The sequence below is a fragment of the Cervus canadensis genome, chromosome 29 (genome assembly GCF_019320065.1).
Source record: "Cervus canadensis isolate Bull #8, Minnesota chromosome 29, ASM1932006v1, whole genome shotgun sequence".
NCBI lineage: Eukaryota > Metazoa > Chordata > Mammalia > Artiodactyla > Cervidae > Cervus > Cervus canadensis.
In genome coordinates this window covers 43,602,105-43,615,126 of record NC_057414.1, presented here as the reverse complement: position 1 = coordinate 43,615,126, position 13,022 = coordinate 43,602,105, and the positions used below count along the sequence as shown (strand labels likewise).

The following is a 13,022-nucleotide window of genomic DNA, read 5'->3' as shown; positions in this document are numbered from 1 at the left end:
CCAGGCTCGCACCACTTCCGCTTCCGCTCTCGGCGGAGGCTGCGGGAAGATGGCGGCGGCCATGGCGGCCTGGGCCCTGCCCGTCACCTTCGGGCGGCTGGCGTCTGCATGCAGCCGCAGCGTCCTGAGAGCGTCGGGACCCGGAGCCGGTGAGGCCCGCCCCACGGGGTGAACGGAGGAAGCTGGGCACACGGGGCGCCCTGCCACGGGTGTCTGCGTCCGACCGGTGTTAATCGCTTTTTTTGATGCGGTGATTATCGGTCGTGGAAACCCTGGGTTCAGACCCTGATTCCTTTAGTTAATAGCTTAAATACTGGTGATAGCTCTCCAACTTCCATATAGGCTCCATTTAAATTGGGGAGCAAACTGAGGCTAGAATGGTTCGGTAACTTGCCCTTGGCCATACAGCAGGGAAGTGGGAGAGGACTGAATCAGACAGCTTGGTCCGGCTCCAAAGCCTGTGCTTTAACCATCACTCCCCAGGCTGCAAGCCACTCTTTAAGCTTCCTTGCCCTCATCTGGAAAACGGTGGTGAATGTCCTTGCCCAGAGGTAACCAGCCCAGCAAAAGCTACACCTGTATTTTAGGCACTGGGTTGTCATGAAGTTCAGCAAGGTTTTGTTGGTCAAAAACACTATAAACCTCTCCTCAAAATGGTTGGAGTGTATATTCGTGTGAAGGAATGTTTATGTATATAAAGAAGTTTCCCGTTTTTTAGGTGTGATAATGATTTTGTGGTTATGTTTGTTTTTAAGATGCTTTGTCTTCATAAAAGTACACGGACAGTTGCTTTAAAATACACCACAGAGTTGGAGCAGAGGCACTGTGAATGAGTCAGGCTTGGCCATGAGTTGATGACTGTTGAGTTTAGGAAGAGATACAGGAGGACTCCCTGTTCTCTTGACTTTCATGTGCTTGTCATTTTCCATAATAAAACGTGGGTTTAAGTGGGCAGGGAAGTTTTTATAAAAGCGGTGGGACTGACTTTGTTCTACCAACATAAAGCTACCTCTAGAATGCTAGGCTCAATTCCCGACCCCCCGTTTTCAGAGAGAAACACGGGTGAAGTGAGCTGAGTAAAGAGAGGATGACCAAAATGGTGAACAGGCAGGATCTTGAAGAGTGACTGAAGAAAACAGGATGGACACCATCACAGTTCTCAGGGATTGAAAGGTGGCCCTGGGGGAGAGGAGGGTGCACATTTGTTCCCGGTGGGGTCGGAGCTAAGCTAAGGCCATAGGCAGGAATTACAGGGAAGCAGATCAGGTGCAGAAAGTTTCTGAGCTTTCACCAGTGAAATGGCTCTCAGGCGTGTATCTGACTCTTTGTGACCCCATGGATTGTAGCCCGCTAGGCTTCTCTGTGGGAGTTTTCGGGCAAGAATACCATAGTGGCTTGCCATTTCCTCCTCTAGGGGATCTTCCTGACCCAGGGACCGAACCCGAGTCTCCTGCATCTCCTGCACTGACAGGCAGATTCTTTACTACTGAGCCACCGGGCTTTCAAGAGAGGCGATTCGTGAGTTCCCAACTGTGGGGTGTTCCACAGGGGCTTCATTTGATGGCTTAGAAGAGATTTCATTCATTCATTCACCATTTATTGGGCATCCATCACAAGTCAAACTCTGGTCTAGGATGGCAAACGCATCAGTTATAATCATAAAACAGACCCCTGTTTTTACGGAACTCACATTCTGATGGGGGGAGGGGTTTGCAGAGAGATGAGCAATTTTACGAAGAAGCAAATTACGTAGTATGTTCGAAGCATAAGAAGAAGCAAATTACATAGCAGGTTTAAAGCTGGTAAGTCTTATGGAGAAAAATAAAGCACGAATTGGGAGGAAAGTGTTCAATTTTAAATAGGATGGTTGGGGAAGCCTTCTCTAGTGAGATGGTGTTTGAGTGGAGACCCAGAGGAATTAGGGGATTAGCCTAGGGGACCTCCTGGGGTCGGGGTTGTCCTGGGGAGGAGCAGTCAAGGCATAGGCGCTTGTACTTGGCATCTTCCAGGAATAGCCAGGCAACCCGAGTGGCCCGTGTGCAGGGAACAAGGGGAAGCTCATGAGGCAAGGCCCAGAGAGATGGGGTCACAATGCCCGCTGCCCTGCTGGCCACTGTGAAGACTACCTTTTTCTCAGAATGAAATGGGGCGCTCTTGGAGGGTTGCACTAAACAGTAACCTGATCTGTCCTCATACTTTGTTTTTCTGGTTTTGGGGGGATTTTTGGCCACACCACATGGTATGAGGGATCTTAGTTCCCTGACCAGGGATCGAACCCGTGCCCCCTGCAGTGGAAGCGTGAAGTCTTAGCCACTTGACCACCAGGGACCCACAGTTTTAACAGGATCCCTCTAGCTGCTGTGCAGAGAGAGAGGCAAGGGTGAGAGCAGGGTATCAGTTACAAGCCAGGTGGCTTGGGTGATTGAAGTGGTCAGAGCCTGGATGTCTCACAGAGAGGCCAGGGATTTGCCGACAGGTTGGTGGCTGAGGGGTGAGAGGGAAAAGTCAAAAATGACTGAGGTTTTTGGCCTGAGCAACTGGAAGGATGAAGTCACCATTGTGTGAGATGTGGAGGGGTGTGGGAGAAGCAGGCGAAAGGGGCAGATCAGGAGCAGATGCTAGGTTCTGAGACAGGTGACGACCGGGGGATGCTAGCAGGCAGGCCGGTGCCCGTCGTGTCCGAGTCCAGGCCGCAGGCGTCCACCTGGGAGTCACCGGTGTGCAGGTGACGCTGAAATCCATTCAAGCAGATGCAGTCCCAGAGGAAAGGCCATAAATAGAGACGAGGTAAGACCCAGGTTTTATGGCAACCCACTCCAGTCTTCTTGCCTGGAGAATCCCATGGACAGAGGAGCCTGACAGGCTGCAGTCCATGGGGCCACAAAGAGTCAGACACAACTGAGCACTAAACACAAAGACCCAGGTTTAGACCGCAAGCACGCCAAGATGGTGGAGGGGAAGAGAAACCAACTCAGGAGACCAGGAATTGGGGACAGCTGTAATGAGTGAGCTTTATGGCATATAAATTATAGCTCAGTTGAAAAAAACCAGTAGTAGTTATTGAGAGATCTGTCCTCTGCTTCTTGCACCCAAGTGTGGGGCATTTTGTTTCCAGGCCTTCTCAGTGGGCTGCGGGTGCCTCTGTCCCTAGGTGTGTTATCATCTGATGCTGTGTCCTGAGTCACCCAAACCCAGAAGCTTAAGATAACTTAACATGTACTATGTCACCCCATCACTGAGGGTCAGGATGCAGGTGGGGCTGAGCTGGCTCCCCGTCTCGTTAGATTCAAGTCAGGCTGTTTCAGGTTAAGAGTCAGCAGGGCTGGCAGAAGCTGCTTCCTGGCTTCCCCGGACAGGGAAGCCTGGCATGCTGCAGTCCACGGGGTTGCAGAGAGTCGGACATGACTGAGCCACTGACCTGAACTGGGAAGGTGGAATCCCAGGGGCCTCCCTGGGCTGCTGACAGCACAGTGGTCCTGCCTCAGAGAGGATGCCCAGCCAGCAGCTGCCCTCTGATTACCTACTCTCGGAGGTGCTGGCCTGCCACATGCTCTTTGTCACTGGAAGCCGCTCCCTTGGAGGCGGGAGCAGGATTCAGGGTGAGAACCCCAGAAGGGGTGTCCTGGAGGCTGCTCCCACACTTGGGTGCCAAACGGGGCCTCAGCTTGGTGGGCACTTGGCATCAAGGAATGAGTTAGCAGGTAGGTGATTCGGCTTCAGGCCCTTTTCGATGGTGCGATGAACGCCCCTTGACGCTTATGGTAATCACCAGTAGCTATGAGTGATGGTGTTTTAGTTTTCTTTCTAGATTTTTCTGTCGATGCATCGTGATGTGGTGGTTTGAGTCGGGTATCAGTCACAATAGCAGCACTTGTGCATTGAGCATCACGAGCGGCAGTCTGTATTTCATCCTGGTAACCACGTGTGTCTCTCTTGTTCCCTCAGCTTCCCTGTGGTCCGCTTCTCGGAGGTTCAGTTCGCAGAGCGCTTCATTTCCGCAAGGGTAATATCAAAATGTGGGTTTTGCTGACTCTCTTCCTTTCCTGTCTTCTAAAGTCAAAACTTTGAACATTTACGTTTTTAAGAATATGAATTTTAACTGTTTTGGTCATATTTTACTCAGACCCTAACATGTAGAAATAAAGACGGAACCTCAAGAGTCCAAAGAGAATGGTGTTCTGGGCCTTGCATGGCTGTGTCTTTTTAAGGAAAATCTTTTAACTCCTAATTGGGAATTTCTAACCAGGAAGGTTGAATCACAGGACGGACTCTCTGGAGGGCCTTGCGTAATTTGAAAGAGCATGTTTAGTGTTAAAACTGTATATTTAGATTAAAAAAAATAATAAAAACATAAATTAAAAAAAGTAAATTTAACAAAATCACACTTGAATAGGAATATACAGGGTCCCATACTAGCCCTTCCAGCCCGGGTCCTTGAGCAGGGTCATCCTTGGGCTTCGGTTCCTCTTCAAAAAGTGGAAGGAATATCAGTCTGCATCGCAATGGGTTTTCATGAGAGTCGAGTGAATTTCTGCATCCAGAGAGCTTGTTAGAAGGACTTGCCAAGGGGGAGGAGTAAAGGAGGGGTCGATTAGGAGATTGGATTACCAGGTACAAACTTACATATAGCACGAGGTCCCACTGTGTGACAGGCGGCACGGGGACACCGTGAGGTCCCTCTGTCTGGCCCAGGGAACGATATTCAGTATCCTGTGATCGATCATCAGGAAAGAAGAATCGTATATACGCATGTGTAACTGAGTCACTTTCCTGTACAGCAGAAACTGACAACGTTGTTTCTTCGATAAAGAAATTCCTTAAACAAGGAGCTTTGGTGAGCGCCTGGCACTCGGAAGCTCTCAGTACAGCCGCCTGCTCTCCCGCAGTGAGAGTCTCAGCAGCAGGGGACCCGGGGCCTGCTGCTTCCCTGAAGGAGCAGTGGCCTCCCAGCATGAGGCTGGAGGCGGAAACCCTAAGGGGCCGCTTTCGTGAACCCGGCTGATTTCCCCCAGCGCTGCTCTGAGCAGTCGCTGCTGCCCCGGCCGCCTCGCAGCTTTGCCCCTCGTCCTGGCTGGCTGCTGCTGGGCCGCCTGGGGCCCTGAGCCTCGGACACGGTGCACGGCCGGGACGCACAGCCTCACTCGGGGGCCAGCTGGCTCCAGCAGGGCCACCTGTGTGCGGCACCCCCGCTGTGGCAGTGCCGGGGTCCTGGGCCTGTGCTGGAAGCAGCACTTTCCCCAGCTCTCCAGGGTCTTCTGGCTGGTCGAGGGGTTCAGTTGACGTGAGACAGGTTAACAGGAGAAAATCAGACCCAAGGTTAATAACCTGTACACACGGGAGAGACCTGGGAGAAATGAGTCATTCTCCAGGACGACTGAAGCCCTCTGCAGAAACAGCTCCTTCAGCTAGACAAGAGAGGATGTTGAGGGTAGGGGTCTGGGAGCTCAAGTTGGGGGAGAAGGCAGTTCACGTGGAGGTGGAAAAGCAAGTGTTTGGTGGATCAATGTTTGCTGGGCCTGCAGAGACCGTGGGACGGGGAGCAGCCCCTGTCCTCTGGGCCCGCGTGTTCCCGCATCCTTTCTGGTGACGCTGTCGCAGGACAGGCCCGCCATCTCCAGGCAGCTGTGTGCAGACCCAGGCCTGCCTGCCTGCCTCCTGCCAGAGTTTCTTCCTAAGTCTTGGGCCTTGATTGTTTTCAGCTTGAAGTAATCCACACACCTAAGAGACATTTGGGGGGCAGGTTTTGCTCCCCCACGACTGGGGCTGCTGCCCCGCCAGCCACTCGGGTGTCGGAGACATGCTGGGTCCTTGTCCTTTCTGGTGTACGGAGCACAGCCGTGGCTCACAGCTCTGGAACCGTCTTTTCACGTGTGTGTGACCTGCATGCAAAAACATATTTTTACAGATACGTTCCTAAAACCTCACTGAGTTCACCACCTTGGACAGAAGTTGTTCTGCCAGACCCCGTGGAGGAGGCCAGACACCACGCAGGTAAGGGGGGCAGAAGCAAGGGGGTGGGGTGGCCTCCTAGCTATGGAAGAAGGGCATCACGTTTCTATGTGCCCGAGACGGGCCGATGTGGGCCCTCTGGTTCACAGGATGCAGCACGGCAGGAACGCTCAAGTTCACTTAACACCAGAATTCAGAACCCTCGTTCGCTTAGCAAACCCTCCTGGGGCGCCAGCTGAGTTGCAGGCAGCTGACACGGGTGGCGGCAGGGCTCAGTCCAGCCCAGTCTCCCCGCTGTTGGTAGAAATGTGGGTGTTCAGGGAAAGAGAACAAGGTGCACGCTCATCGGTTGAAGCGGCCGCAGCGTGGGTGCTGGGAGACCGTCCGGGTGTCGGGAGGAGGGCAGCGTGCCCGCCACGCCCAGCGCTGGGAGGCAGTGAGGGTCCTCGGTTTCCAAAACCTGGAAATCCATAGCAACGCGTGGACCCTCCCTGGTTTTAGATCCGGCTGACGGCGGTGGTAGGAGAGCAGGGAGGAGCCCCCGGCACGCGCCCTGCCGCCAGTCCACGGATGCTCAGGGTCACGCGGCTGTGGGGGGCGTCGGGCACGCGAGGGGCAGAGCTGTGACCCTGACCGCCCTTCTCCCCGCAGAGGTTGTGGAGAAGGTGAACGAGCTCATCGCCAGGGGCCAGTACGGCAGGCTCTTCGCCGTGGTGCACTTTGCCAGCCACCAGTGGAAGGTCACCTCTGAAGACCTGATTCTAATTGAGAACAAGTTAGACATTGCCTGCGGAGAGAGGATTCGGCTGGAGAAGGTGAGAGCGTGGGCTTCTTGGTGTATCTGGGACTCGGTCCCTGCTCCCCGGGGTCGGCTCTGATGAAGAAGCCCGGCGCCCTTCCTGGGACGTGGCAGGCTGGCTGGGCGGGCGTGGGGGAGCCTGGGGGCAAGGGGAGGTGCCCCCGCAGGTGGCCCTGACCCGGCAGGGTCCCTCCCCGACGGAGACAGTCAGCACGTTTCCCCAAGGAGGAGTGTCTCACACACACTCCCCTGACGTGTGTGAGGTGTGGCGGCCGCTGCTGTCCTAGACAGGGAGCGATGGTCTCGAGCCGGCTCCCCGGACGCTGGTCATGTTCTGGCCTCCGGAACCGCTCCGTGGTCTGTGCTCTGCTTAGCCGTGTGCGTCTGCTTCCACTTAGGATCCTGTTTGCTGTGTTCAGGCGCCTGCTTGGTTTTTGCCTGTTCTACTGTAGGTGAACTGTGAGATCTCTGCACCAGATCCTGTTTCTAGGACATAGTGAACTGTTGACATGATGTAATATGACAAATGATTTTCTTTATACTTAAAACTCCTCCTTTGTGATCATAGATTCTCGGTGTATTTACACCGAGCGCAGCATTACGCTCCCGTTTCTCAGCTGGTCCTGCCACAGCCTGTGGTCTGAGCAGGACCGCTTGACTCAGAGCTGAACGAGGGTGCTGCGGGGACACCCGCGGCCAGCACAGCGCCTTCTCTGTGGGGACGCCCGGGGCTCCATCACGAGCTCATGGACAAGAGCATGTTTACTTCTTACGTCTAAAATCGGACACTTCAGAAGTGTATTTGTAAGGGTTTCTTGAAAGACGTTATTTTGAAACATTTCACACTAACAAAAGCATAGGAAGCCCCAGCCTGTAAAGATGATTTTCATAACATAGGAAGCCCAGCCACAGAGACCACGTCAGGCTGAGAGTGAGTGAAGCAAGGTTCTCTGTCGTTGCCTAACATACATAGTCCATGGATGTTGTTACAAAATAGGCTCTGTCTTTCGACATTTAGGTTTAGCGTGATCGAATTTTCTTCTGACCTGTAAACTTCCAGACGAGTCTCCCAGCGTCTAATAAGACCCCTGCACTCAGGTCACGAAACCGTCGCATCTGAGGCCTCTCCTGACCACGTGGCTTCCCTCCCGCTGCCTGGGGCGGGGCGGGGTTTTGCAGTCATTGAAAGAACACCCTTGAACCTAAATCTTCACAGAATCTGCAGGACTGTCAACTGCTTAAAGGCCCCCACCGTCTGGTTTCTGCGTTTTTCCCTGTATGTTTATACTTCAGTGACAAGGTTTCAGTCCGTTTCCGGCGGAGATGATCTGCTGACTGGATGTGCCACCAGGTCCCACGTCCACCTGTGCCAGTCAGACGGGCCTGTGCCCCGAGGGAGACGGCAGAGCAAGTGCGCGAGCCCGTCTCCCTGTCCAGCCTGTCTCCGTCTCAGTGTCCCAGCGACTGTGTTCTGTGGCTGTGTTATCTGTTGGTGACGCGCCTGTTTGGTTCCAGGTCCTGCTGGTTGGGGCCGACGACTTCACGCTCCTCGGCAGACCCCTGCTCGGGTAACGTGCGCTCGGGGGCCGGGCAGGGGGGCGGGCGGGGGCTCCGTCACACCCGGTCAGCCCCAAGCTCGGCGCGCGGATGCTGCGGTCCGTGGGCGCTTAATGCCCCACGTGCAGAGCGTCCCGACCTCTGCACCTCTGGCCTGTTACTGCCTCACTGCAGTTTGGCCCTTTTAGGACTGGCTGTGAGACGACCCTGTTCCTCACCGTGTAGTGTCTGTGGTTGGGGGGGTGGACGTTGATAACCAGCAGAAAAGGAAGGCTTATTTTAGAAGTTCTCACGTGTAAAGTACCAGGAAAATGGAGAAATAAGAAGGTGCCTCACTGCTCATTCCCGTCTTCTAGAAAGGACCTTGTCCGAGTAGAAGCCACGGTCATCGAAAAGACAGAATCGTGGCCAAGAGTCAACATGAGATTTCAGAGAAGGAAAAACTACAAAAGGAAGAGAAGTAAGTTGGGGAAAGCGGAGCTGCCGCGCTCCCGTCCTCCGGGTGTTGCCCCGAGTCCTGCCCTCTGCGGCGCCTGGGGACCAGTGGGACCAGCGGGTGGGCGCGGCCCTGCCCTGGCTCTGACCAGGGGTGGCCCTGGGAGGCGCGGCCGGGACCATCAGCGGCTGCTGAGACCCCACAGCACATCCGGCGTCCCCCCGGGAAATGGACAAGCAGGCAGAGGATGCCCTGTCGGTAGATGTTGCCCAGAGCGCCAGGAGTGCCCACCTCCACCCAGGGGGACTGTCTTAGAGGGTGAGGGCGAGACCGCCCCATACAGCCCAGAGGTGGGCGGAGTTCAGCTTTGTTCTGCCGGGCACACACGCATCCACACGTGTGGACACGCGCATGCACGATGGCACTTTTCTACAAGAGGAGTGGGACAGGCAGAATCACAACAGCTTACATAGAATTTTCTTTGTGTCTTCACCTATTCACATGGGCGTTTTCAGAGTGTTAGGCCGTACACGTGATCTGGAGATGGTTTCGCGTGTACGGGAGGGAGTGTGTAGGTTACACGCAGACACTGCGCCATCTAGTGTGAGGGGCTTGAGCATCCTTGGGTGCTGGAATCCTTAGGAGCCCAGCCCCTACAGATGTGCATCGGTCCGGTCCTCAGTCACAGGTGGCAAAACGCACCGGAAGCGTAGCTTCCACTTTCCTGGAGTCAGGTCATTAGGAAAGCTCTCCTCCAGGAGCCTCGGGTCACCAGATGCCACCCCCACCTCACTGTGCCATGCGGGGGTCTCCAGGCATGTGGAGGGGCGAAGCCAGGAGCCGCGACAAGGGCTCCCGGGGTGTCGCAGCCCCTGCTGCATCTGACGGGGCTTGGGGAGTCGGTGAGGCGGGCGGTCTGCGTGCCCCTGGGACACGCCAGGCGGGACCTCGCTGAGTCTGACCCCTGCAGGCCGAGCGGGCAGTGGCTAGTCTCACAGTAGCTCGTTCACAGCGTCGGGGTCTGCGCTGACACCCCGGCCCTTTTCTCTCTCTCAGTCATCGTGAACCCGCAGACTGTCCTCCGGATAAACACCATTGAGATTGCTCCCTGTCTGTGTTGATCGTCCAGCTGATATTTATAGAAATATAAAAATAAATCTGTTTTCTGAGGAGACCAGGTTTCTATGTTTTGCTGTAGAAAACTCTGATACGAAAAGCTGAATCCTGTTGTGGGTGGGTCTAGACTGAGCGCCCTGACTGAGAGCTTGTTCTTAGTAAGCAACAGCCTCCCTGAGCCAGAGGCCAGGAATTCAGGAAGAATCACAAGCGCAGCCCTCCTGGGGCTGGAGCCCCGACGCTTGTGTAAAGACAGGCTGGCGCTACTGGCCGCCCTCCCCCCTACACAGGGGCGTGATGTGGGGCACAGCCAGGGCCAGGAGCTGACCGCGAGAAACACGATCCGGGTTCTGCTTCTGAGCGAGATGAACAAAGTGCCATCTCCAGGTAATCCAATGACTGATGGTTTGCTTTTCTGAGAAGCCGGGATTCAAACCAGGGGTCTGGGCGCTGAGCCTCCACCCTCGTCCTTAGGCTCCGCTGGGTCCAGCAGGGAAGGAGGGTCGCGGTGCTGGTGGGCAGGCGGCCTGGGCGGGCGGGCGGCAGTCCTGGAGCCCCAGGGCAGCAGCCACAGCGCGTTCTGGGAACGGGACGTGAAGGACGCAGCAGAGCAGCCAGGGCAGTTCCGGACTTGGTCTTGTCAGTGGCCTTTCAGGATCCCGGGAGGGTGGGGCTGCCCAGGCCGGTTGGGGGCAGGTCAGGCAGGCAGCTCACCCCGTGCAAAGGGAGGGGTCCCGAACCAGAGTGGCCAGGGCGGAGGGCAGTTGGAAGGACCTGGGGAGGGGGCTCCCAGACAGGCCAGACCCCTGGTTCTGGGTCCTTCACAGAAGCCGGGCTTTCCTCCAAAAGTTAGGACTTTCAAGCAGCACAAAAAGCCTTTTTATCAAACGTAGTTAATACTTTATTCTGCAAGATTGCTTTGCAAATCCATGGGGGGTCATCCCTGTGAGGAGGGGTAGGGGGTTGAGAAAGGCTGAGGCCCGTCCTCGGGACCTCCCCCTCCTCCCTGCCCCACTTCAGGTAATGGTCACCCGCGGGCCCTGGGGGACGCGGCACTGCCCTGCTGCAGTGCCATCCCCGTCCAGCAGGGGGCAGCAGTCCTGTGCGTGGAGATCCCGGATTCTGGCTGTCGGTTCCGGCTGCCATCCTGGAGGGGCGGGGATCCACCTCGGCGTGCAGAGCTGTCCCTCTGACCCCACCACCTCAGGACCTGGGATGACTCTCCACACACCGTAGCTCATAGATCTTTCAGACTTCTCTGAGGGTCACAGCTCTGGATCCTGGGGCCTGGCTCTCCCAGTCCTCCGGGCCAGCCTGGCACCCTCTCCTGTGGAGGACTCTGGCCGACCGTAACTGCCCAGCCAGCCCTCGGCCGGTTTGGGATCTAGAACAAGGCAAAGCCGCTGTGCTCTGGGCAGCTGGTGCTGTTCTTACAGAGCGCTGACTCCGGCGATGCGCTGGTGAAAGTTTACTCCTTTTAAAAACCAGGCTAGGCACCCTTCACAATAGCCAGAGGGCAGAAGTGACTCCCATCCATCCAGACATGGATAAACAAATGTGGCCCATGCTTACAATGGAATATTAGTGAAGTGAAGTCGCTCAGTCATGTCCGACTCTTTACAACCCCATGGACTGTAGCCTACCAGGGTCCTCTGTCCATGGGGTTTTCCAGGCAAGAATACTGGAGTGGTTTGCCATCTCCTCCAATGCAGTATTACTTCTAACAATGGAATATTACTCAGCAATAAAAAGGAATGGTGGGGCTTCCCTGGTCAGAGACCTAAGATCCTATAAGCCGCACAGCACGGCCAAAGAAAGGAACGGGGTTCTGATACACATTACCGGACAGACGACCTTGAGGACACCGCTGAGTGAAAGAAGCCAGACACAAAAGGACACACTGCATGATTCTACTTGGACATCGCTGTGCCAACAGAGGTCTATATAGTCAAAACTGTTTCTCCAGCCACGCACGGATGTGAGAGCTGGGCCATAAAGAAGGCTGAGTGCCGAAGAATACATACTTTAAATTGTGGTGCTGGAAAAGACTCTTGAGAGTCCCTTGGACAGCAAGGAAATCAAACTAGTCAATCCTAAAGGAAATCAGTCCTGAATATTCATTGGAAGGACTGATGCTGAAGCTGAAGCTCCAATACTTTGGCCACCTGATGCGAAGAACTGACTCATTGGAAAAGACCCTGATGCTGGGAAAGATTGAGAGCAGGAGGAGAAGGGGACGACAGAGGATGAGATGGTTGGACGGCATCACTGACTCGATGGACATGAATTGGAGCAAACTCCAGGAGAGAGTGAAGGACAGGGAAGCCTGACATGCTGCAGTCCACTCAGTCACAAAGAGTCAGACATGACTTAGCAACAACAACTTATGTGAAATACCCAGAATAGGCAGATTCAGAGACAGAAATTGAGGTCACCAGGGGCTGGGCGAGAGGGGAACACAGGATTATTGCTTCAAGGACACCGAGTTTCTGCCTGAGGTAATAAGAAAGTCCGGAAGTAGATAGATTCATGGTTACACAACATCGTGAATGTCATTAATGGTGATGAATTGTCAGTTAAAAGTGGTTAAGTTGGTAAATTGTGTGTTACTGTATATATTTCACCACAATTCTTTCAAAATAGGAAGAAAAAAAAACTAGGTTAATGAGTCACTTCACTTGAGTTAAAAAAAAAGGAGCAAAAATTGGATCCCTGTGACTTTGATGACTAAGCTCTTATACTCTCAATGGTGACTGGACACTGTGGCCTTGGGTCACCTGAGGCTGGCAGGAGGCTCCGGCCACACCACCCTGACCACCTATCAGGGCAGTGTCTCTGTTCCCTTTCTGACAGGGACACTTTGCTGTTCGGTCAGCAGCAGGGGAGGCTACGCCCTCCAGGACTCTTGCCTGGAGAATCCCATGGGCAGAGGAGCCTGGTGGGTTACAGCCCACGGGGTCACAGAGTCTGAGCGCCTGGCATCTTCACTTCGCTCCCTTCAGCAGTAGGGGCTCCACCCTGCCCTCGGAGCACTGGCTTGCCTCGCCCCCCACCACCCCCCGCCGTTAACCCAGCCACCCACCCGCCGGCCTCACCTTGACCCTGCCCGCCTGCCCCTCCGTCCTCTGCCCCAGCTCGTCCACCAGCCCGCGGGGCTCACCGCCT

General features: G+C 55.0%; 1 protein-coding gene across 2 annotated transcripts; it reads left to right on the top strand.

Moving 5' to 3' along the window:
- The first annotated feature begins 1 nt into the window (after window position 1).
- MRPL21 (mitochondrial ribosomal protein L21) lies at window positions 2–9,915 on the top strand. 2 transcript variants are annotated; one of them, XM_043451770.1, is made up of 7 exons: window positions 2–149; window positions 3,946–4,003; window positions 5,906–5,991; window positions 6,601–6,764; window positions 8,264–8,316; window positions 8,662–8,765; window positions 9,798–9,915. In XM_043451770.1, the coding sequence occupies exons 1-7, from the start codon at window positions 50–52 to the stop codon at window positions 9,860–9,862; spliced, it is 630 nt and encodes a 209-aa protein (XP_043307705.1). In that variant the 5' UTR covers window positions 2–49; the 3' UTR covers window positions 9,863–9,915. The 2 variants fall into 2 exon arrangements, with proteins under 2 accessions (XP_043307705.1, XP_043307704.1); XM_043451769.1 differs by lacking the exon at window positions 2–149 and adding an exon at window positions 803–1,518 and having other exon boundaries at window positions 3,946–4,016.
- The last annotated feature ends 3,107 nt before the right edge of the window (window positions 9,916–13,022 follow it).